Here is a 23,144-nt window from a genome sequence, read left to right as displayed (position 1 = left end):
GCAGACAAGCTGTCAGTCTCAGGTGGTTCAGGCATAGCAGTTCCTGTCGTGGTCCCATCTAGTGCAGCAGACAAGCACTCAGTCTCAGGTGGTTCAAGCATAGCAGTTCCTGTCGTGGTCCCATCTAGTGCAGCAGACAAGCACTCAGTCTCAGGTGGTTCAGGCATAGCAGTTCCTGTCGTGGTCCCATCTAGTGCAGCAGACAAGCACTCAGTCTCAGGTGGTTCAGGCATAGCTGTTCCTGTCGTGGTCCCATCTAGTGCAGCAGACAAGCACTCAGTCTCAGGTGGTTCGAGCATAGCAGTTCCTGTCGTGGTCCCATCTAGTGCAGCAGACAAGCACTCAGTCTCAGGTGGTTCAGGCATAGCTGTTCCTGTCGTGGTCCCATCTAGTGCAGCAGACAAGCACTCAGTCTCAGGTGGTTCAGGCATAGCTGTTCCTGTCGTGGTCCCATCTAGTGCAGCAGACAAGCACTCAGTCTCAGGTGGTTCAGGCATAGCAGTTCCTGTCGTGGTCCCATCTAGTGCAGCAGACAAGCTCTCAGTCTCAGGTGGTTCAGGCATAGCAGTTCCTGTCGTGGTCCCATCTAGTGCAGCAGACAAGCTCTCAGTCTCAGGTGGTCAAGGGATAGCAGTTCCTGTTGTGGTCCCATCTAGTGCAGACAAGCTCTCAGTCTCAGGTGGTCCAGGTGGGACAACGTTGGGAATTCAAACACCATGCAGTTTCTGAAGTCGTCTCCTTGTTGCTTCTTGACGATGTTACACAGGGGTATGGAAGTCACAGCCCAAAGAACATCATCGTAATCGATAATGGCTCCAGGGAGAGCCGGAGAAGGCGGCACAACAAATTACCGCTCAACCTCTGGGACGCCCGTATGCCCATGTTGATAGAAAAGTCGGGAAAAAGACCGAAACTGAATAATTGAAGGGGCCCAACGACAAGGAAATAAGCAGAACTGTTTAAAAACCCGTAAAGATTGAAAGACTTAACATACACCAGGAGTGTTTTCATGGCAACATTTTTCAATAAGAATATATGCTGTCATTCAAAACTAATATTGTAAAAAAAAACTTTGATAAAACTAAAAGCACATGAGTGAGTATTGTTTTCACACTTAGAGCCATGTAGGGAAAAGGAGCACACGGCTACCCACCTTAAAAACAAACAGAAAATATATTCTGCTGTGGTCTCGTGTCTGGAAACTAACTTTAGATATTGCTTTCAAACGTGTCAGTCGGTTAGGTTATACGGCGAATTCACGGGAATATAGAGAGGTTATTTTGCAGTGTAAAATGTCAACGCCGTCAAACGTCCTTATCTGTCGAAAAGATTTCATTGGGCGTAAAAAGCAAAAAATATATGAATGGATCACAGGAAATCAGTGATGACACCGGGTGTTCGTGAAAAGAGTAAGCACAAGAAAAGCCGATTGTTCTACATATTGTAGTGAGTGAGTGAGTGAGTTGGGTTTAACGCCGCTTTTAACATTATTCCAGTCATATCGCGGTGTGTCAGCTTAATGTGGGAGGAAAGCCCGAAGTGATGCATGTCTCAGACGTTTACCACTTCGGTGAAACCCACGAGCACAGGCATGATGCTGACAAACCTAGAAACATAATTGGGGCGAACCGGGATTCGAACCCACAATCATAGGTTTCTGGCGTGCCAAAGGGACGCAACTCTGCACAGCGAATCGCGGCGCCTTAGACGACTGGGCCACCCGTGCCCCCACATATTATAGACACCACTCACAGTTGGTAGGGGTCTTCTGAGTGTCAAGTTTTGGGATAGATGTGACCTTTCGTTGCGATTCTTTTTTTTCACAGCATATATTGTACATTTTCGAACGCGGGAAAAAAATTCAACACGGGTATAGAAATAGATAGTTTATTGAACATGTCTTTCTTTAATAAATTAGATAATGACAGACAAGTTTAAATTTTACAACGAAAAAATAAAAATTTCCTTTCGTATATAAGCGGAGATTTCATATTTTAAAACATTCGTTTTATTTTATTCCTAAATATTTTTTTTTCGTTTTTCAATAATGAACGAAAATAGGACAACTACAGTCAATTTAGTAACCGTTTTACATCTTCCAGATGTCACGAAAATTCCAGAACTATTTGACTGAATAAACTGAGGTTTCTGCAAAAGTAAATATTTATCAGAATGTCTTGAAACTTCTTGAAATAGGACAGTAGATTGTAGTATGCACTGGTGTTATTTCTAATAATGCTAACTACCCGTTAAGTTTGGACTACCGTATCGGTTTCATTTTAGTTGTATATGAAATGACAAAATATACGAACTAATAGATGGAATGTTACCAAATTGGCTGATTGCAAGTGAAGCAGGCGTATCGGTTAATGGATGTTGGTTGGAGTTGAACCGGCGTATCGGTTAATGAAGGGAAGCTTGAACAGGCTGTGTTGGTTGGAGTCAAGCTTTTTGTGGTACAAAGTCACTTCAACTCGTTTATCCCTGAGAGAATCACCGAAGGTCGTAACCCGGTGGTTTTCAGAGATAGTAATGTCTGCTTTTACGACCAAGTTTACACCAACCCCGAACTTCATACGTTACAGGGGGGCCGGTGTGAGTGATTGCCACTGTCGCAGGTTTTAATGCCATGTTCTTTCTATAACATTAACACAACTCCCTGCTTTATGTGCGATCTATATTCGAAGCGAATACTACAAATAAATAAAAAGAAATAAAAGTAGCCACGAATTGCTTCCTTTCCAAGTTTCAACAGTTCACTTTAAGTACGCCACCTATCATTTATACATGTATATACGACCGTGGTTTTTAAAACACGTTTTGACACGTTTGTGAAACCTAATACTTAGGATCACATAATAATCTTAATAATTCTTAATAAATCATAATAAGCGGCATACAATTACAAGTGGACGGCGGATAATTCTGGATTAACAAAATATTTTTATTCTTTCGGCGGACGAGCAATTTGCAGGTGATGAGTGAGGTGGGTTTAACGCCGCTTTTAAGAGTCTTCCAGTTATGTCACGGCGTGTCAGCTTAATGTGGGAGGAAAGCCCGAAGTGATGCAGGTCTCAGACGTTTACCACTTCGGTGAAACCCACGAGCAGGGGTATGGTGCTGACAAACCTAGAAACATAATCGGGGCGAACCGGGATTCGAACCCAAAATCATAGGTTTCTGGCATGCCCAAGGGACGCAACTCTGCACAGCGAATCACGGCGTCTTGGACGACTGGGCCACCCGTGCCCCCGCAGTCGATGAGACACAAGTAGTGGGTAGTAAGGAGCCTTAATTTCATCCAATATTCTGTGAAGTCATCGACCACAAGCTCTGACATACATGTACCGTATTCGACGTAATAAGCGCCCCGCTCTAATAAGCGCACACGGCGATATTTGCTAATATATTGGCGAGTGAACAATCCCAATTAGCACCCCTTCCGATTGATCAATGTACACAAGACGTATTTATGCACTCTTAATTATTGGCAATTCAATTCTGGAGAAAAAATTCTGGCTGTCAGCATTAACCACGAAATTTATCTTTCAACTCTGATTTTTTCACCAAAATAATATTTTAATAAGAGCCCCCTATTTCTAATTTTGAGAGAGCCCTGGGCGCATATTACGTCGAATGCGGTATGTAGATGTTCAAGAAGCCTGTGGTCTTGTGACTCATGGCGGTTCCACCTCTTTCACCAAAGTGTCTAACTTCGACCTGACTCACTACGGGCTTTCCTCCGACATCAAGCCGACACGTTGTGATATATATTGGTTGGTTGGTTGTTTAACGCCGCACTCAACAATATTCCAGCTTTATGACGGCGGTCTGTAAATAATCGAGTCTGGACAAGACAATCCAGTGATTAATATCATGAGCATCGATCCAGGCAATTGTAATCGATGACATGCATCAACCGTCCAAGTCAGTGAGCCTGACCACCCGATCCCGTTAGTCGCTTCTTACGACAAGCATAGTCGCCTTTTACGACAAGCATGGGTTGCTGAAGACCTATTCTACCCCGGATCTTCACAGGTCCGTTGTGATATCGCCCGGGAATTGTTCAAAGGGGCGTTAAACCTATTGTACAACGGATAAAAAACATTTCCTAGGCTGCAGTTATTTGAGTGCAAACCACATTATTAAATAACTCCCTGCCCCCAATATTTTTTAATATCAAAAGGGAAGTTCTGTTTGTCTGTTTCATGCCGTACTTGATGAGCTTTGAGCTGCGTCAAATGTCAACCAGACAACACCGTACAGAATGAGTGCAAATGGCGTGTTCTGTTAATCCTTCATATTTTTTTCAAGAATAATTACTGCTCGAGTCCCGTTTTATGACTGAATGGTCGCAGTTCCGATAGGGCCAAGAGCATGTTTGCTTGTGAGACTATGTCAGGAACACAACTGATTATTGATCGCCGACATCCACGTGGACGCGGAGACTAAAGCGCCTACATTGTGTTGCACAACATCAATCACGTTCACATAAAGGCGATGGGACACCATGCAAACAGCACCACGGTCGCACAATTGTACACAAACACGGCCAAAACACCAACAATCTACCGCAGCTTTTAATGAAAAAGGAAAATCACGGAAAGTTGTAACGATGGAGGGGTTTTCATTTGTATTCAATATCGGGACTGTATTGGTTATTGTTCGTCCAGGGGAGAGTTGTTTGTAAGGAGAATTGATCCACGTCCATTGATCGTTATTTATTATCGTATTCACAAACACGAGCCGTATTCCGCACTTAATCACATACTGCTTTCTGATTGGATGAAGGAAAGGGTAGACATGTATCACTGTGCGGTTTGCAGATCTAAGTCTTATCCGCCTTTCAGGCTACGTGTGAGAGCTTGAGCTTTACCAAAGGGAGTCATGTGCGCACTGACAGTTTAGACTTGTTACAAAAAGCCACTGGCCTGAAGAACAAGAGTATTTCTGCATTTTGCGCTTCCTTGAGACATATGTACACCCTATTAATTAACCACTGAACAAATCGCAATGGATTTTTTCTGGCGTAAAAACTTTATTATGTCCGATTCAATTCCCTATTTTGAAATATTCCCGAAAATATAGAAAAGATACTGGTATTTGAAAAATGCATTCTTAAAACCTCTGAAATCAGTTTTTTTTATACATTTTAGTCATTAAACCATTTTTAAATTCGACATTCGTACATTAAGAACATTTCAAAATATCATTCATCCAAAATATTCCAAAAAGTTGATAAATATTTGCTCATTCCTTAAATAATGTAAATTTAATTTCCCAAAACACTCCTCATCAAATCTTCTTCTTTAGAATAAAATGTGTTTCTCCAAGTCCATAATTTGCAAAACAATGTATTCCTGTTTTTTACCGACAGCGCGTAAAATGTCATCATGTTTGTTTTCAAACTTTTTTTCGAGGTCGTTTGGTTCGCGTCAATGTCATCGAGGTCAGGTGGTTTGTGTAATCGGAAAATATTATTTTAAAAATTTTTTTTACAGCTTTATATGCTACTTTAGATATATGTTAATTCTATAAGATGCACTACAGCGTAACGCAACATCCTTGTTGGTGTTGTGTAGGTTGGAGTGTGTTGTGCATAGTTACGTGTTATATTCCCCTGTGAAACAAGGGTCGAATCTGCCGACAATGCACTCAATGTTCTAGACCTGGTGTTTATTGCTTCTTCTAGTTGAGTCAATAATTCCAAAGTCTGTCTTTGGTGCCTTCTGTTTAAATTGATTAAAACGCAATTGTTTTCAAAAGAAATTCACGTTTTTAAATCAATACTTATCATTGTCATAGATTTATGAACGCATTAATAACGCGGGTACGATGGCTCGATTTGAGATACACGTCCATGGGGAAATTAGTTTTATAGTGATATTCTACCTACTCGATCGCTGTGCCTTGTTCTTTGGATGTTCTGTTCGTTTCAAGGTGTCCGATCTCCGAAAAGGTGGTTGTGTTTGGTTCTGGTGTTCCTATTGAGTTTGATTTTTAGCTATTTATCTTTTTAAGGAGCAGGGGAGAGGGGTAGTCTAGGGGTTAAAGCGTTTGCTCGTCACACAAAGGGCTGGGGTTCGATTAATCGCATTTTTTTTTTGTTGTTGTTTAACGCCGCACCCAGCAATATTCCAGCTATATGACGGCGGTCTCTAAAATAATCGAGTCTGGACGAGACAATCCAGTGATTGACATCATGAGCATCGATCCACGCAATTGGGATCGATGACATGCATAAACCAAGTCAGCAAGCCTGACCACCCGATCCCGTTAGTCGCCTTTTACGACAAGCATAGTCGTCTTTTACGGCAAGCATGTGTTGCTGAAGACCTATTCTACCCCAGATCTTCACGGGTCTCATCGCATGGGTGCAATATGTCCATGTGTGGTGTCCCCAGACGTGATAATGTTGGAATATTGCAAACAGTGGCGTAAAAGTGAGTGAGATGGGATTAACGCCGCTTTAAACGAATTGTTCGAATACGCGATCGCGAAAGATTTGCAGAAAATGTTACTTACAGAAAAGTCGCGGAATGGCCCCTTTTTATCGATATATACCCTAATTATAATTATTTTCAACCTTTTTGTACAATGTTTCCATCGAGTGATGGCCAAACATTTAACATGCGATTTAAACATACAATATATGAATCCTACAATAAAACATCATTTGAAATAAATAATTCTCACTTTTAAACGTTCTGGTATTATGACCACACAAACTGAACGTTGGTTAAATCTAATCAACAATCATCAGTGACACTATGCATATGAGTTTGTATTAAATTTTAAATTTTGAGGGGGAAATTGTTGTTTGTTCCCCAGAATTATGTAGTTTTAGCTGCAGAATTTTGATAATTTTACTGCAGAATTCTTCTTGGATTGCAGTTATATCACGGCCTAGAGCGGCGTAAAACAATACTTAAGTATCAATATTACACAATAACGCCACCGATATAACCACATTTCAAACATACGTTAATGTTGTTCAATCCCGTGTAGGCAGTATTCTAGCCATATCACTGCGAGGGACACGACTTCCCACGCTGTTACATGTTTTGTTTGTTTGTTTGCTTAACGCCGCACTCGGCAATATTCCAGCTATATGACGGCGATCTGTAAATAATCGAACCTGGACCAGACTATCCAGTGATTGACATCATGGGCATCGATCCACACAATTGGGATATGATGACATGCATCAAACCAAGTCAGCCAGACCACCCGATCCCGTTAGTTGCCTCTTACGACAAGCATAGTCGCCTGTTACGGCAAGCATGGGTTACTGGAGACCTATTCTACCCCGGATTATAACGGGTGTTACATGTGGAGATGACCAAATTGGATCACGTGGGTCTTCGGGTAGATTTACAAGACAGCTGCTGACAGCTCAAAAAGGAAAACATGCTGATCATTAAAAAAAACATTGATAACTGAAAATATTCACTGTGATATTGGCTGAACGTCTTTAAAGACTCATAACTCTACTGACTACACAACAAATCTCCCAACACCGACTAGTGTACCGCGATGCCGTTTTAATGTGAATTGAGCGAAACATCACACTCCAAAAAAAATTTCCCTTCTAAAAATGTTGTCAATCTCTATTTGGAAATGACAACAATCAGACAGTTCACTACAACTATTGTAAAGAAAAACAAATAACTGGCCAGAATTTGAATTTGAAATTTGAAAAATTGAATTTCGAAAAATAAGTCTTTTGTTTATTTGTTGTTTAACGCCGCACTCAGCAATACTCCAGCTTAATGACGGCGGTCTGTCAATAATCGAGTCTGGACCAGACAATCCAGTGATTGACATGATGAGCATCGACCCATGCAATTGGGATGCGATGACATGCATCAACCGAGTCAGCGAGCAAATAAGTAGACCTTTAAAAAGACCAAGGGTTCAGCATTATGGGGGGAAGAGAACTTTAAATTTTAGAAAAAAAAGAATTCTGCTTTTAAACACTCACAATGTGATAAATAAGAAAATGATCAGTTTTTTGCCTTGAGTTTTCTTCTTTGCCTTGTATATTAAGAGGAGACAACTTAGTTATCAATTACTCAAAATAATTTGTAAGATTAACTATAGTAAACTGAAAGATTCGTGTGTTGTTTAACTTTCTTTGAGTAGTATATGACAGAATAAAGATGAAATATGGACTCACGAAAGAGGATGTTGAAGACCACGCCCTCCATGTGGAATGTCCAGTTCTTCTCCATCTTGTTGTGGTTCTTCTCCTTCTCCTTCTCCTTCTCGAGACGGCTCTTCCTGGAGAAGACAAACCATCACATTAGATTCAAACTCAGGCTCAATCACAAGCCTAGCTGTAAATACATTACTGTGAATTATCTTCACCAATTTACACCTCTGTGGTGTGGTAATTAGGTGGCTCAAAGGTTCGAGTGTTCTCTGATGGATCGGGTTTGATTCCATTCATGGAATACTTTATCATAGGCTTACGCATAATGTGGGGCGGTCGGGTAGCCTTGTGGTTAAAGCGTACGCTAGTCACGCCGAAGACCTGGGTTCGATTCCTGACATGGGTACAATGTGTGAAGCCCATTTCTGGTGTTGCCCCGCCGTGATATTGCGGGAATATTGCTAAAAGCAGCGTAAAACCAAACTCACTCACTCACTCCATTCATGGGCACAATGTGTGAAGCCCATTTCCTGTGTTTCCCCGCCGTGATATTGCGGGAGTATTGGTAAAAGCGGCGCAAAATCATACTCAATCACTCACCCCCACTGTGATATGGCTTTGATACGACGACACACCGTGTAACACCCTACTCACTCACTCACTCATTTAATCACGATAATGGTATTTATACCACTCAACGTTTGATAGGGATAATTAAATGTCATTCTGATTAAATATACATTTGACATATCATGAGAATCATATTTGTGTATCATGTAAATATTAAAATATCCCTCTCAAAAGTGGAGCAGTATATTACGATTAAGTGATTAAGAAAAACAAGGTAATACGGATATGAAGATTTAAATATATCCGCAATCCTGTTTCGGGTAATGCTTGGAAATGAAAACTGATTGTCTTTCTTTTGTTTGTTTGTTAGTCTGTTTGTTAATTTGTTAGTCTGTTTGTTTGTTTGTTAGTCTGTTTGTTTGTTTGTTTGTTTTTTTGTTAGTCTGTTAGTCTCTTTGTTTGTTTGTCTGTCTGTTTGTTTGCTAGTCTGTTTGTTTGTTTGTTAGTCTGTCTGTTTGTTTGTTAGTCTGTTTGTTTGTTTGTTAGTCTCTTTGTTTGTTTGTCTGTCTGTTTGCTTGCTTATTTGTTTGTCTGTTTGTTTGTTTGTTAGTCTGTCTGTTTGTTTGTTAGTCTGTTTGTTTGTTTGTCTGTCTGTCTGTTTGTTTGCTTGTTTGTTTGTTTGTTAGTTAGTCTGTCTGTCTGTTTGTTTGTTAGTTTGTTTGTTTGTTGTTTGTTTGTTTGTTTAACCGTGGCCTGTAAATGATGAATCTGGACCAGACCAACCAACCAGTGATTGATATTATGAGTAACGTCCCGCGCCGTTGGGGTACGATGACACGCAATCAACCAAGTAAACGTGTGTGACCTCCCGATCTATTAACTCGCCCTTTACGACCAAAGGGGACAGTTGAGACCCTGAATACCATCACGTGACGTCCTGTGATTGATGCATCTCCTTTATTCTCTGCGCGGGTTTTGTCCCTAAGACATCTCGAACTCTAAACAATTTGTTTGCTAAGCGCGGAGACGGTAATGCCTTAATCATCAAATGACGTAATTTTAAAGATCAATCCTTCTTGGTTGATATTTATGTCGCTTTGACTGAAAGAAACATCAATTATTACAAAAATAAATTTGTGCAATGACTTTTTCACAGAGATAGACCTAATCGTTAAATCAGTACTAAGCGGTCGATGGGGATCAATGGCTTCCGGCTACATACCCCGAGATAACACTAATCAACCAACTGTCGTTGGACATAGCAACATGGCTAGATATTTGCTACAGAAACATGTCTGCTTCGCCAAGCAGCCACAACATGGATTTTTCAAGTATCAGAACTGTTATGACGAATGACGTCAACTAGATCCCCACTGCTTAATGTCGGCCATATTGAAACCGGAAATGACGTTTATGGAAGGGAGAAATTACTAAATCTCTGCGCTTTAGATAAGGATATTTCAACACCGAATTGTTCGATAAACATTATGAGGTTGAACAACACCAATATACCAACAGAGCAACAACTCGCAGGGTAGTGTAAACCTTTTCAAGTGCCTCCACTTCTGCGCCTATTGTTTTGTGGATTGAATGTACATGTGTATCGAAAATCAATAAAGTTTCCAAAATAGTCCCTCGATCCAATACGTGGCTCAATACACTATCGGGATGGGAGCCCTCGCGGGGAGAAGATCATCCAATATCAGAGAACAGACACACAGCTTGAAGGCCTCAAACTTAATCTCATGATCGTTCAAACTCATTGCCATACAGTTTAGCACATTAAAACATTCACGGTTTTGTAAATACATAACATTTAAACAAATAATTAAAATCCAAGACAAAGGTTCTCGACTATTATTCCCGGCAAGGAAAATCAATTTGATCCAAGATTCATTGCATGTGGTAGAGGGTATATCGATGAGAACCGGGTTTACAGTGTGCTTGCGTAAGAAATGAGTGTGTTCCTATGAAATACGCTTACCATATCTTAACTATCGTTAGCAATACGATACAAGGTCGTTGTCTTTGTTAAAAACTGTTTTTTACTTTCTTGGGTTGTTTGATAAAGAACTTATGCTTGCAGGGTATTTCGGTGTATGCTCTTTCTGTTTGTTCGTTTGTTTGTTTGTTTGTTGTTAAACGCCGCAGTCAGCAATATTCCACGGCGGTCTGTAAAAATTCGAATCGATATCATGAGCATCGATTCACACAATTGGGATACGATGACATGCATCAACCAAGTTAGCGAGCCTGACCGCCCGATCCCGTTAGTCGCCTCTTACGGCAAGACAAACCCGTGAAAACAGGAGCCATTAAAAGCGACAACACTATATCCATAATGATAATAAGAAGGAGAAGAAAAAAAGAAGAAGAAGAGAAGAGCGAGTGAGTGAGTATGGTTTTACGCCGCTTTTAGCAATATTCCAGCAATATCAAGGCAGGAGGACACCAGAAATGGGCTTCACACATTGTACCCATGTGGAAAATCGAACCCGGGACTTCGGCGTGACGAGCGAACGCTTTACCCACTAGGCAACCCCACCGCCCTAGAAGAAGAAGAAGACGCGAGAGACATATCTGCTAAAAGCTGAGTTCATTGTACGAGTACAACCATATCATAAGCATGTGTTTATGAATCACTACCAAATAGTGGTGATACCAGAAGTTCGCACAAAAAGGAGCGGCTCCGGCCCTACAGGTGGCGCCCGTCACAAACACATGCAAAAGCAAGTCAATTGTTCACCATGAAAGGAATGCCTCGGAATAGACACACAATCAGTTAGGAAATAGGATTCCCCTTTTACACGATGACCTGTTTGTGACGGACCCACTCAAGGCAGTCCTACACTGCTGTATAATACTGGCATATTGACTCGTGTCACAGATTTCTCAATCGGTCATCGCCGTTTTTCTATTTAAGGACCCATTCATCATGGATCTCACTCGTCATTAGGCCAATATATATGATATACACATCATATACATATCTCCTTATCTAGACCACATCCGTGATGGTTGACCGTCCTTATCAGGTCAATATATATGGTAAATTACATGACGGCCCTTATCAGGTCAATATGTTGCGATATAGACATGCATGGCCGTACTTATCAGGTCATTATATATGAAATGCACATGGATAACCGTCTTTATCAGGTCAATAAATATGATATGGACATGGATGGCCGTCCTTATCAGGTTAATATATATGATATGCACAATGATGACCGTCCCTTATCAGGTCAGTATATATGATACTTTCGTTCGTTGACAGACCAAACTGAAACCGGTTGCAAAATCTGTTTGCGCATGAATTTGTTTACATTTCTGGGCATACGCATTAACAACATGCGCCTGCAGTTGTGTTTGCAAAGATCCTTTTGGAAGAATTTCTTCAACGTATGGTAATTCAAGCACCATGTTGTTAGTACGCAGGACACCTATAAGAAAATTTGAAAAGAGACATTAACGCCGCGATCTTAATATCGGACCAACAGTCGGTCCCGTCTGTGCATTCAAAATGGTTCGGTTTTCTTGGTCTATGAGCTGAATTTATATCACGCCCGTACCATTTTGGAAGATGGAATCAGAATGCTCGACAAAGACATTCATGTTAACTGTACCACCCTATACTGAAGACGTGATAATCAACAAACTCAAGTCTGCTTGCACGTCAGTGACAGCTTCGAACGAAGGGCAAGGTCACCACCGGAATAAGAAAAGACAACCGTGATCTTCTCACAGCGTTGTACGCTAGAGATAGGGAATGTTATTGTTCACATTTGGGATGTTTTGGGCCACATAATCAGAAATCAGGCACACTTCTACGGACTTTTCGAATTATTTGTATCGGAATTGTTCTCTTTGAGTGATCTGGTCATACAGTCATGAACAAACAACTCCCGAAACAGTGCCACAAAATACGCTTCGAAGGGGACACTGATGGAAGAACCGGATTGTCCCAAGTAAGTTAAAACCAGATAGTTTAAAGTGACTTCATTTCACCACGCTTATCCTTTTACGTTAAGTCAAATTAATAGTTCCGAAAGTGGTCGGGTGCGTCACGCTCATAGGGACCCTCGATCTATTGTTCGGAAGTCGTACATTGTTAATGGATACAGCTCGATTATATATTGTCTGTAAAAGCTTCATGCATAACTTATATAGGATGCAAACCGAATTTGATGCGTGTGACTATCTTGTTTGATTTAATAAAGTGTTTGTAAATATCTCTCGCTCTCATGAGATTGCTTCGGTTCTGCCTTGTAGTTGCAAAATGAATGACGTCTCGTGATTTTTTTATGAATGAAAAAAGTAGTCCCGGTGTGACAGAGGACACGGTTATCCAATCAAAATGAATAAAACAAGGACAACTTTGTACGACACACGTGTGACGTACGGATTTAGTATCTTACCACCTGTATCTTCACCACGTGGGTTATAAAAACATGGATGACCGACCTTATCAGGTCAATATATATGATATGCACATGGATGACCGACCTTATCAGGTCAATGTATATGATATGCACATGGATGACCGTCCTTATCAGGTCAATATATATGATATGCACATGGATGACCGTCCTTATCAGGTCAACATATATAATATGCACATGGCTGACCGTCCTTATCAGGTCAATATATATGATATGCACATGGATGACCGACCTTATCAGGTCAATATATATGATATACACATGGATGACCGTCCTTATCAGGTCAATATATATGATATGCACATGGATGAATGTACTTATCAGGTCAATATATATGATATGGACATGGATGAATGTCCTTCGGTCAATATATATGATATGCACATGGATAACCGTCTGTATCAGTTCAATATATATGATTTGCACATGGCTGACCGTCCTTATCAGGTCAATATATATGATATGCACATGGATGACCGACCTTATCAGGTCAATATATATGATATACACATGGATGACCGTCCTTATCAGGTCAATATATATGATATGCACATGGATGAATGTACTTATCAGGTCAATATATATGATATGGACATGGATGAATGTCCTTAGGTCAATATATATGATATGCACATGGATAACCGTCTGTATCAGTTCAATATATATGATTTGCACATGGATGACCGACCTTATCAGGTCAATATATATGATATACACATGGATGACCGTCCTTATCAGGTCAATATATATGATATGCACATGGATGAATGTACTTATCAGGTCAATATATATGATATGGACATGGATGAATGTCCTTAGGTCAATATATATGATATGCACATGGATAACCGTCTGTATCAGTTCAATATATATGATTTGCACATGGATGACTGTCCTCAGGTCAATATATATGATATGCACATGGATAACCGTCTGTATCAGTTCAATATATATGATATGCACATGGATGACTGTTCTTAGGTCAATATATATGATATGCACATGGATAGCCGTCTGTATCAGTTCAATATATATGATATGCACATGGATGACCGTCCTTATCAGGTCAATATATATGATATGCACATGGATGACCGTCCTTACGCATTGTGGCTTCTCTAACAAGGTCGGTCAAATGAAAATGATAAACACACAGCTGCGTGGCTATATGGGTGCTTAACTTCTATACAGACCATGGCTGCTTTGCCCTGAAGGAACGAAATATACGATATACACATTAAGCTGCAACAAGATATATTTAACAAACACCATGGCTGCTCTGCCATTAAGGAACGAAATATAGGATATACACATTAAGGTGCAACAAGATCTATTTAACAAACACCATGGCTGCTCTGCCCTGAAGGAACGAAATATAGGATATACACATTAAGATGCAACAAGATATATTTAACAAACAACATGGCTGCTCTGCCATATAAGGGCAAAATATTTGATATACGCAACATGGCCGCTCCATACCGGGTCAATACTGCGGAGAAGATGGTAACACTATGGCCCTCCATCATTGTCTCGGTTTAGCTTTATCTTATCAGAAATCGCAAAAATGACTATAACTATAGCCATTACTCAATAGTCCGAACTAAAACATACTTCAAAGAATAACTGTATGGAACTAAACCCTAGACTTATCAATATGAAAGAACACTTAAAATCCTAAACATTCCAATAAAATCTCAGAATTTTACACTCATGAAACGCATGGTGACAAAACGTCATCGAGGTTACTGATTATCTGCAATCAACATAGAACTCAACACAACGCTACAGACAATGGTCGACTCAAATAGGATTCAAAGGAAATACTCTTTGAATTTTATCGAATTTACATTGGATCTCAACACTCATGGATCTTTAGTGCTCGGGTGGTCTGAGATTGTGCTGGGCTAGGCTGCAGAACCAGATCTATACGCCTAGCTCTCACCGCCTCTTGTGACGACACGTTTCCGTAGGTTTTACATGCATACGACGACAGGAATAATTTCTACAGCAATGATGTTGATATACATCAGAATATACATTATAATCAATAGCTTACATGGCATTTACACAAAAGAAAGGTTAAGTATATACAAAACCTGTATTTCAATAATTATCAAATAGTGATTACGTACAACTATTGTTTTCAATTCTCGGAAAGAGGGAGACTTTGAAGTGAAAGGCAAGTTCTGTATGACGGTGGCTGTTCACTCATTGATCCCGCGCCGAGGCCTGTTTACATCAATGTATTGTCGATCAATAGTTTGTTGAAATCAATTATTTGGACGCTATGGAGCTGGGACGGGATTGCCTGTACTACCGGCAGAGTACAGGCTTACCCATTATTTCGAACACCTGGTGTCATCACTGATTTTCAGTGATCCATTGATAGAACTGTCACCGCTATTTTGACATTTACGCCAAATGAATCTGTTTCGGCAGATAATCGAGACTGGTTATTCTCTGTCATTGACGTCATATATTCGTTTAACCTTAAAAGATTTCCCATAAAAAAATGAAACGCCAGGGATTAACAGTCTCAATTACTCGCTGAAAAAGATTAACACATTTTTGTGTCATCGACAAACACATAATTGGGTACCTCCTGACAGGTATTTCTTCGTAATCTTGGTTTACGAAACTTACGGATCTCCCTCCCCCCCTCCCCCCCCCCCCCTCCTCCTCCCAAAAGTGAAATTTTTTTACGATAGGCAGTAGGGTTTTTTAAATGATAAAAATCATTTACAGTCGCTATCAAATATAATATATTATTTGAAATACTATAATTAAATTTGTGGCAAATTTAAACATAAAACACCCGCCCCACTGTCTCGTTTCCCATCTAACATTTTCAGGATAATAATAAAAAAAATATATAAATAATAATATTAAATATTGGGTTTTTTATTCCATTCTTTTCGAATTACCGACCTGATCTTTTTGTCCCCCAATCAGTAACCTTTAAAAAAGAAAATAAGGGCCCTTTGGGAGTAAAATCGTTTATTTATTAAACATTTTGCTTTTTTAAAGTTCAAGTTTTCTAAGATTAAGAGGTATTTTAACAGTAATGCATTAATTGGCCCAGGAAACACACACAAAAAAGTCCGCGCAATTCTCGATGAATCCTCCGCTCTTACAGTTTTTGTCAACACATGTTATCTCTCTTATCACCATGGACAACTGTGAAAGGAGCCAAGCGCCGTGCAATATTGGTAATTACTTCCTGAGACGTCCAATGGGGCTTTGGACTTTGTGACTTGAAAGTACATGGTCAATTCATTCAAAGCGGTTTTGATCTTTTGGTTTAACGAAACATGTCTTGCCCGGCGGTGTTTATAGTGTCTATTCATTAAATATTTCAATTGACATTTTTTTCAAAGTGTGTTGTTATCTTTTAATTTGTCACAAAATATATTGTGTACACGGAGTTTATTCATACATATCATATATACTACTGACAAAATGTACGGGAACTTATGATTTGAAGGTACAGAAGTGTCGTTGAGGTGTACATTTACAATACCACGGCGTTGCGTCTGAACGCAACATCTAATCACAATGAAATTTCACCTCATGCATGAACAGCGAAAGTGTGTTCGCCTGTAGGGGACTCACAATCACTAATGTTTGTTTGTTTGTTTGTTTGTTATTTAATCGCACTAAGCAATATTCTAGCCACGTGACGGCGGTCTGAAAACAATCGAGTCTTGACCAGACAATCCAGTGATTGACATCATGAGTGAGTGAGTTGGGTTTAACGCCGCTTTTAACAGTATTCCAGTTATATCACGGCGTGTCAGCTTATTGTGGGAGGAAAGCCCGAAGTGATACAGGTCTCAGACGTTTACCATTTCGGTGAAACCCACAAGCACGGGTATGGTGCTGACAAACCAAGAAACATAATCGGGGCGAACCGGGATTCGAAACCACAATCATAGGTTTCTGGCGCGCCCAAGGGACGCAACTCTGCACAGAGAATCGCGGCGCCTAAGACGACTGGGCCACCCGTGCCCCCGATTGACATCATGAGCACCGATCTACGCAAGAGGGATACGATGACACGCATCAAACCAGGTCAGCGAGCCTGACCACCCGATCCCGTTATTACAAGCAAAGCCATCTTTTACTGCAAGTATAATCGCCTCGTAGGACAAGTATGGGTTGCCGAAGACATATCAATCACTAATGCAGTTGAGCTAAGCACACGCTTAAAAATGCCTCCGAGATGGTACCTCAATGAACAGACTAAATTATGAATTGTGGGTCAATATCCCAAGTTGTCCAAAAAGTGAAACTTCTCACCGGTGGGATTTATCAACACCAGAGATGGACTGTGCGCCCATGGCGTTACACCTTGTTTAGAGACCAATCAAGGTTTTGCCTCGATTCACAGATGGCAGAAAATGTTATTGGCGACGTAGCGGCGAGCGGTAGGCTAGGGCAACCATTCTTGACCATGGTCGGTAAAGGGTCAGTTGTGTAATAGTGTGAGGCGGTATCACACATGACAGGCGAACTGATTTGGTAATTGAGAATGGACATTTGTCAGGCCAGCGATATTTTGATGAATTGTTTTCGTCCTGTCGTTGTTCTATTCGTTAGAATTATCGGCAGATATTTTAAACCTCAAGATGACAAAGCCAGATCCCGTCACTATCTCTGACGAGATAAAATACGAACATAAAACTGGCCTGCTAAGTCCCCTGGCGGGCGGAGAGGGTACGCCGGAGACCCAGCACCACCTACGACACACAGCTTTGGGAAGCTCTTCAGGCGGATTGGCGGGCAATACTAAGTGCAACAATACCCAAGTTCATCAGTATGCCAACCGTATGCCATCATGGCGAACATGAATTAATGATAGCTGACAATACATATTAACTTTTTTCTACCCATGTATATAATCGTTATATACACTCTTCTAGCTTTATGGAATATTGTTTGAATAAATATTTATACGGATATTGAAGAGCAACAGTGGGTACACGTGCACCTGACAAATACAGTAAACTACGTTTATTACGAAGACGCTTATAACGAACATATTTTTCGTCCCGGCCATTTGCAATATACATGTCGTCACGATATGGCTGAAATATTGCCGATGTGACGTAAAGCATTAACTCACTCACTGCAATATATATGCTGTATATATGCTTTCAACGAACTACGGTTATAACGAACTAATATTAGCTGTCCCTTTGAGTTCGTTACAACAGTAGTTTACTTTATAGGTATATTCAAGTCAATAATTCACCAGTGATTTGTCAATCATTTGTCAACTTGTCAATCATCTCGAAGTAGCAACAAAGATTCGCTTCATCTGTACCTGGCTCTGTACCTTATGTAGTATTTGTTATGACGCATTTTCAGGTTGTGTTTAACAAACACTTAAAGATGAACGAAGCCATTGAACCTCGTTTTGAGTTACAACTGAGGAAATTATGCATAATGCTCCGTTCAGTGTCGTACCTCAGCCATCTCTTCAACAAGCACTGTCGCCAGGCATCCAGCTAGTCCCTCATCAGCGACACGTGATATTAAAATATCAATACATTTTATAAATAAATTACTTCAAAATCCAGGGTACAAAAATCAATACCCAAGGGAAGGTGTGCAATTAAAGTTATATGAGAGTGGTGTTCTTATCCAGAGTAAGGGTCAGACCATTTGATACGTAGGGGTGGGTGGGTAGGATCATGTTTTTTCTTTCTTCATTTTGAGAGGCGGATACTTTTTTTTTCATAAAAGAGAGCAGAGATTTCTTTTGACGTCACATTTCAAATTCAACATATGGAAAGAACGGTAACATTTTTTCACTGTTCACTAAGGCAGTCCTGATGTAGGTGATTTTAAATCAGTACATTGAAATTAACAGTATAACAAAGCAGTTCTATAAAAAAACATTTTATATAACAGATTGTGTAGGAAAAGTCAAGTATGCATTTTCTTCAGGGTGGCAGAAAACCGGTCAGCGTGACATGTTTGTACTCACAACTATCGAGGAATGTACTTTTCAGGTACTGATATTGTGGATGACGGACATTAATAGCACAACTTTTGAAGTAAACTAGTGAAGAAATGTTATCAAACTGACATTTGGACACGTTGGGTCCAAACCCCGAATAGAGGAACAAAATGGCTGAGAATCAATCAAAACACAACCGAAACAGTTTGCTGAGTACTGAACGTAGTACAGTACCCAGAGCAATGGGACTTGAGTTTGAAGTGAAATTTTGGCTGCCCTCAAGCATGCCATCCTGCCAAGGTGTGGGTATAAAAGGAACGATGTACAAACCGTTATAAGATTAACCCTACAACAGAAAGAACAGTTTGTTGATAGATACACCAAGGAGCAACGCATGTCCACGTTGCAAGAAGTTTTGACTGTAGACGTAGATGGTCACCAGGCGCATGGCCTGATTCAGGCAGACTGGGCCGAAGTGAGACAGGACACCGGAAGTGACCACCACCAAGGAAGCTGTACATGCGCATCCTCCTTCTGAGAAACGATATTATCACTGTGATGTCATCAGATGAGACAGTCATCCTGTCGCTGGACAGTGTTCAGAAGACTGCGTGGGTACAGTATCAGACATTGCAGACCACTACAAGACGTAACGCTGACACTCCAACGTTGCTAGAAAAGAAACTGGTAAAGAGTCATGTTCACAGGAGAGAGCAGAGTCAAGCTTTTCCTGGCAAATGGAATAATTTTTGTCAACTTCCGACAAGGAGAACATTGTTATATTCAAGATGTCGAACCGTTTGGAGGTGGCAGCATCTGTAGCCCTGTCAATGCGGCATCATTAGTCCTGTCAAGGCGGCATCTATCATGAAGAGCCTCCACATTAATCAAACCACGCCCTCCCATCGTAATTGGTAAATATAAGCGATTGAGGGAAGAGCTAGGGTGGTGGGATCTATTGTCTGACATGATTCTTTGTGTGAGGGTGTCAGTACCCTGAATTTCTTGTTTCGTCCCATCAACAACAATGAATACGAAAGGAAGGGCACAACATAAGTATTTGTGGCTTTTATTTTATTGCGAGCATTCAGTTCTGAACTCCAGATTTTCTTTAGTCTACATTTGTACTCTGCCCGAAGCTTGCACTTGACATGGGCATTCTGGGGTTTGTCCCTAATCTGCATCCCTAAGTACGTATAGGCCTGACCTTCCACGAGATGGTCAATAACTCCTCCAAGTAAACTGACTGATCCTCCCTCTTCTACCTTGCCACGTTTCAAATGAAGAATGTTGCATTTGTCGAGTCCAAAGGACATGCCGATATCATTAGAAAAGGACTCGACTCGAAAAGGAGAATCTGTATTTTGAGTGTGGATCCTCCATTGGCAATAAGTTCAAGATCATCCATGTAAAGGAGGTGAGTAAGGGGTGTTGGGGAGCCGTGCTCTAGGAGGTCCAGGATGATAACCTTCCTCTTTGCTAGGCAAAAAGCTTAAAGGATTTAATGACAAACTGAAAAGCAGAGGACTGAAAGAATCGCCCTGAAATATTCCTCTTCTAATAGAAATAGGTTCCTAAGTCACCACCTGCCGCTGTGAATACATCTCAAGTCGAGTTGACTAGCAATTCGTTAAAGACTTGAGTAAAACAAGTAGTGGCTCGGGGAGGTCAATACATTCCAGTGATTTCAAAATCCATTCATGAGGTACAGAATCATAAGCTTTTCTGTAGTTTATCCAACACACTGAGAGGTTACGTTGGTAAGTTTTAGCCTCTTCAGGGATCATTTTCTGAACCAACAATTGATCCTTACAACCCCAACATCCCTTTCTGGCTCCTTTCTGCTCCATGTAGATCATGTCATTGGAAGCGCAGTACGATGACACGAGATAAGAAAGACACCCCGTAAATAGTTTGTACTGTGTATTATTATTATTATTATAATTATTATAATTATTATTATTATTATTATTATTATTCAAATCTAGATATACAGCTATACGTTGCCATCATACAGAACATGCGTACATTTTGTGGGACTTGTTTGAAGAATGTAGGAATATTTTCCCCCCGAATATGTAATGGTCGGCCTCTAAGCATGGTAAATGGTATGTAAATGAAGGTTCACTACTTATTATATAACACTGAAGTCGTGATTTGTGAGCGGCGGCTGGGTCTTTTGTTTCACGACACATTCAGCATGGCTTATGTGTAATTACAGCTTAATCTGGGTCGTTGAACTTGACAGGTTGATATCCTTCCAGGCAGAAAGGTATTCAGCAATGACAGATTACTATTGACAGATTACTATTGACATATTACTATATAAAACGTCGATTATCCACTGAAACAGATCCTATTGGGCGTATAAGGCAAAATAGCGGTGAAAATCATATGAATGGGTCAGTGGAAATCACTACAGTCACGATCACCATTAGAGTCACTTTACAGAATTGTATTTTCGGATCAATGAGCGATTAATGCACCAAACTACCAAGGCAGAGACCGCGTCACACGTCGTATGAATCCACCTCTTGTGATAGTTCTAGCAAAGTCACTGACACGTACGTATGGGCTGAGTTACTCTGTGAGCTGGGTTTAACGCCGCTTTTAACATTGTTCCATTTATATCACGTCGTGTTAGCTTAAATTGGGAGAAGAGCACAGACATGTATGTGGGGATTTGCTAACATTTATCACAAACAAAACCTTCAAATTATATATGCCTAAGTTATTGACTGAGCAGGAACATTAATTTCAAAATGGCCGCCTGAGTTGCCGTGTTTAAAATCTTGTATAAATTTGGTTGGCCAAGTTGACAAAGCGTTAACTCGTCATGACGAATACCCGGGTTCGATTTCCATTATTGGTACAAAGTGTGAAGCTCACTCTTGGAGTCCTTGCTGAAATAATGCTGAAGAGGTGCAAACTGCAACTTTATTTTATCATATCATCCCTGTATCTTATTAGTTTCAGAGAATATAATCCAACCAGAACATAACTTCTTTGGATTATACGCATGCATTATCCAATAAACTCATGGACATCCGGTTTAGAATTTGGACCCCGGCGACAGAATGGTTCGAATCTTTATCCTCGGTGACATGGCTGAAGGCGCATCATCATGATCAGGCGGTATTGAGTGAGTGAGTATGATTTTACGCCGCTTTTAGCAGTCTTCCATCACTATCACGGCGGAGGACACAACAAGTGGACATGCCGCTGCATGTGTTTGTGATAGGATCACCCGTCGGTGCGCTCTATAGTAGTACAGATCACCCGTCGGTGCGCTCTATAGTAGTACAGATTAACTACAGCAATATGAAAGAATCGAACCTTCTTTACCCTCTTTTGAGTAGTACAGATTAACTATAGTTATATGAAAGAATCGGGTGTTCTTTAACTTCTTTGTGCAGAATAGAATAACTACAGCAATATGAAAGAATCTGACCCTCTTTAACTTCTTTTGAGTAGTATAGATTAACTATAGTTATATGAAAGCATCGGGCGTTCTTTTACTTCTTTGTGCAGAATATAATAACGACAGCAACATGAAACAATCGGGTGTTCTCTAACTTCTTTTGAGCAGAATAGAATAACTACAGCAATATGAAACAATCGGGTGTTCTCTAACTTCTTTTGAGCAGAATAGATATATGAACCTGAGCTATTTCCACAGCTAAAAGGGATGAAATAAATACCAAATGTTCCCGCAGAGTTCCTTGAGCGGAGATCATATCTATATCGCAAGTACGTCACAGACGTATATAAATATCATTCTTTAATATTAATAGTTCCGGTGGAAATAGAAATCAATTGATTGAAAGAGGAACACGTTTTCACTAAATAGAGGACGCAAAATAATACCAAAACATTCACGACTCCCCTGGTACCAGATGTAACAAATAGCCTAAATCTGTGTGGTAACTCGATTATCCGCCGAAAATGATTCTATGGGGCTTTAAAGGCGAAATAGTAGTGAAAGGTATATGAATGGATCACTGAAAAT

At 40.4% G+C, this 23,144-nt stretch overlaps 1 protein-coding gene across 1 annotated transcript in view; it reads right to left on the bottom strand.

The window, feature by feature from the left end:
• LOC125374134 (fas apoptotic inhibitory molecule 1-like) overlaps positions 1 to 23,144 on the bottom strand; it is a 74,534-nt gene that overhangs the window by 26,434 nt on the left and 24,956 nt on the right. Inside the window, exon 3 of the mRNA XM_048384928.1 lies at positions 8,180 to 8,283. Within this exon, the coding sequence (XP_048240885.1) occupies positions 8,180 to 8,283 (104 nt within the window). The remainder of the gene's footprint in view (positions 1 to 8,179; positions 8,284 to 23,144) is intronic.

The sequence above is a fragment of the Haliotis rufescens genome, unplaced genomic scaffold, assembly GCF_023055435.1.
Source record: "Haliotis rufescens isolate VD_foot unplaced genomic scaffold, xgHalRufe1.0.p SCAF_52, whole genome shotgun sequence".
Taxonomy (NCBI): Eukaryota; Metazoa; Mollusca; class Gastropoda; order Lepetellida; family Haliotidae; genus Haliotis; species Haliotis rufescens.
The sequence above is the reverse complement of the archived record's forward strand: the minus strand, read 5'-3'. Positions and strand labels throughout refer to the sequence as shown.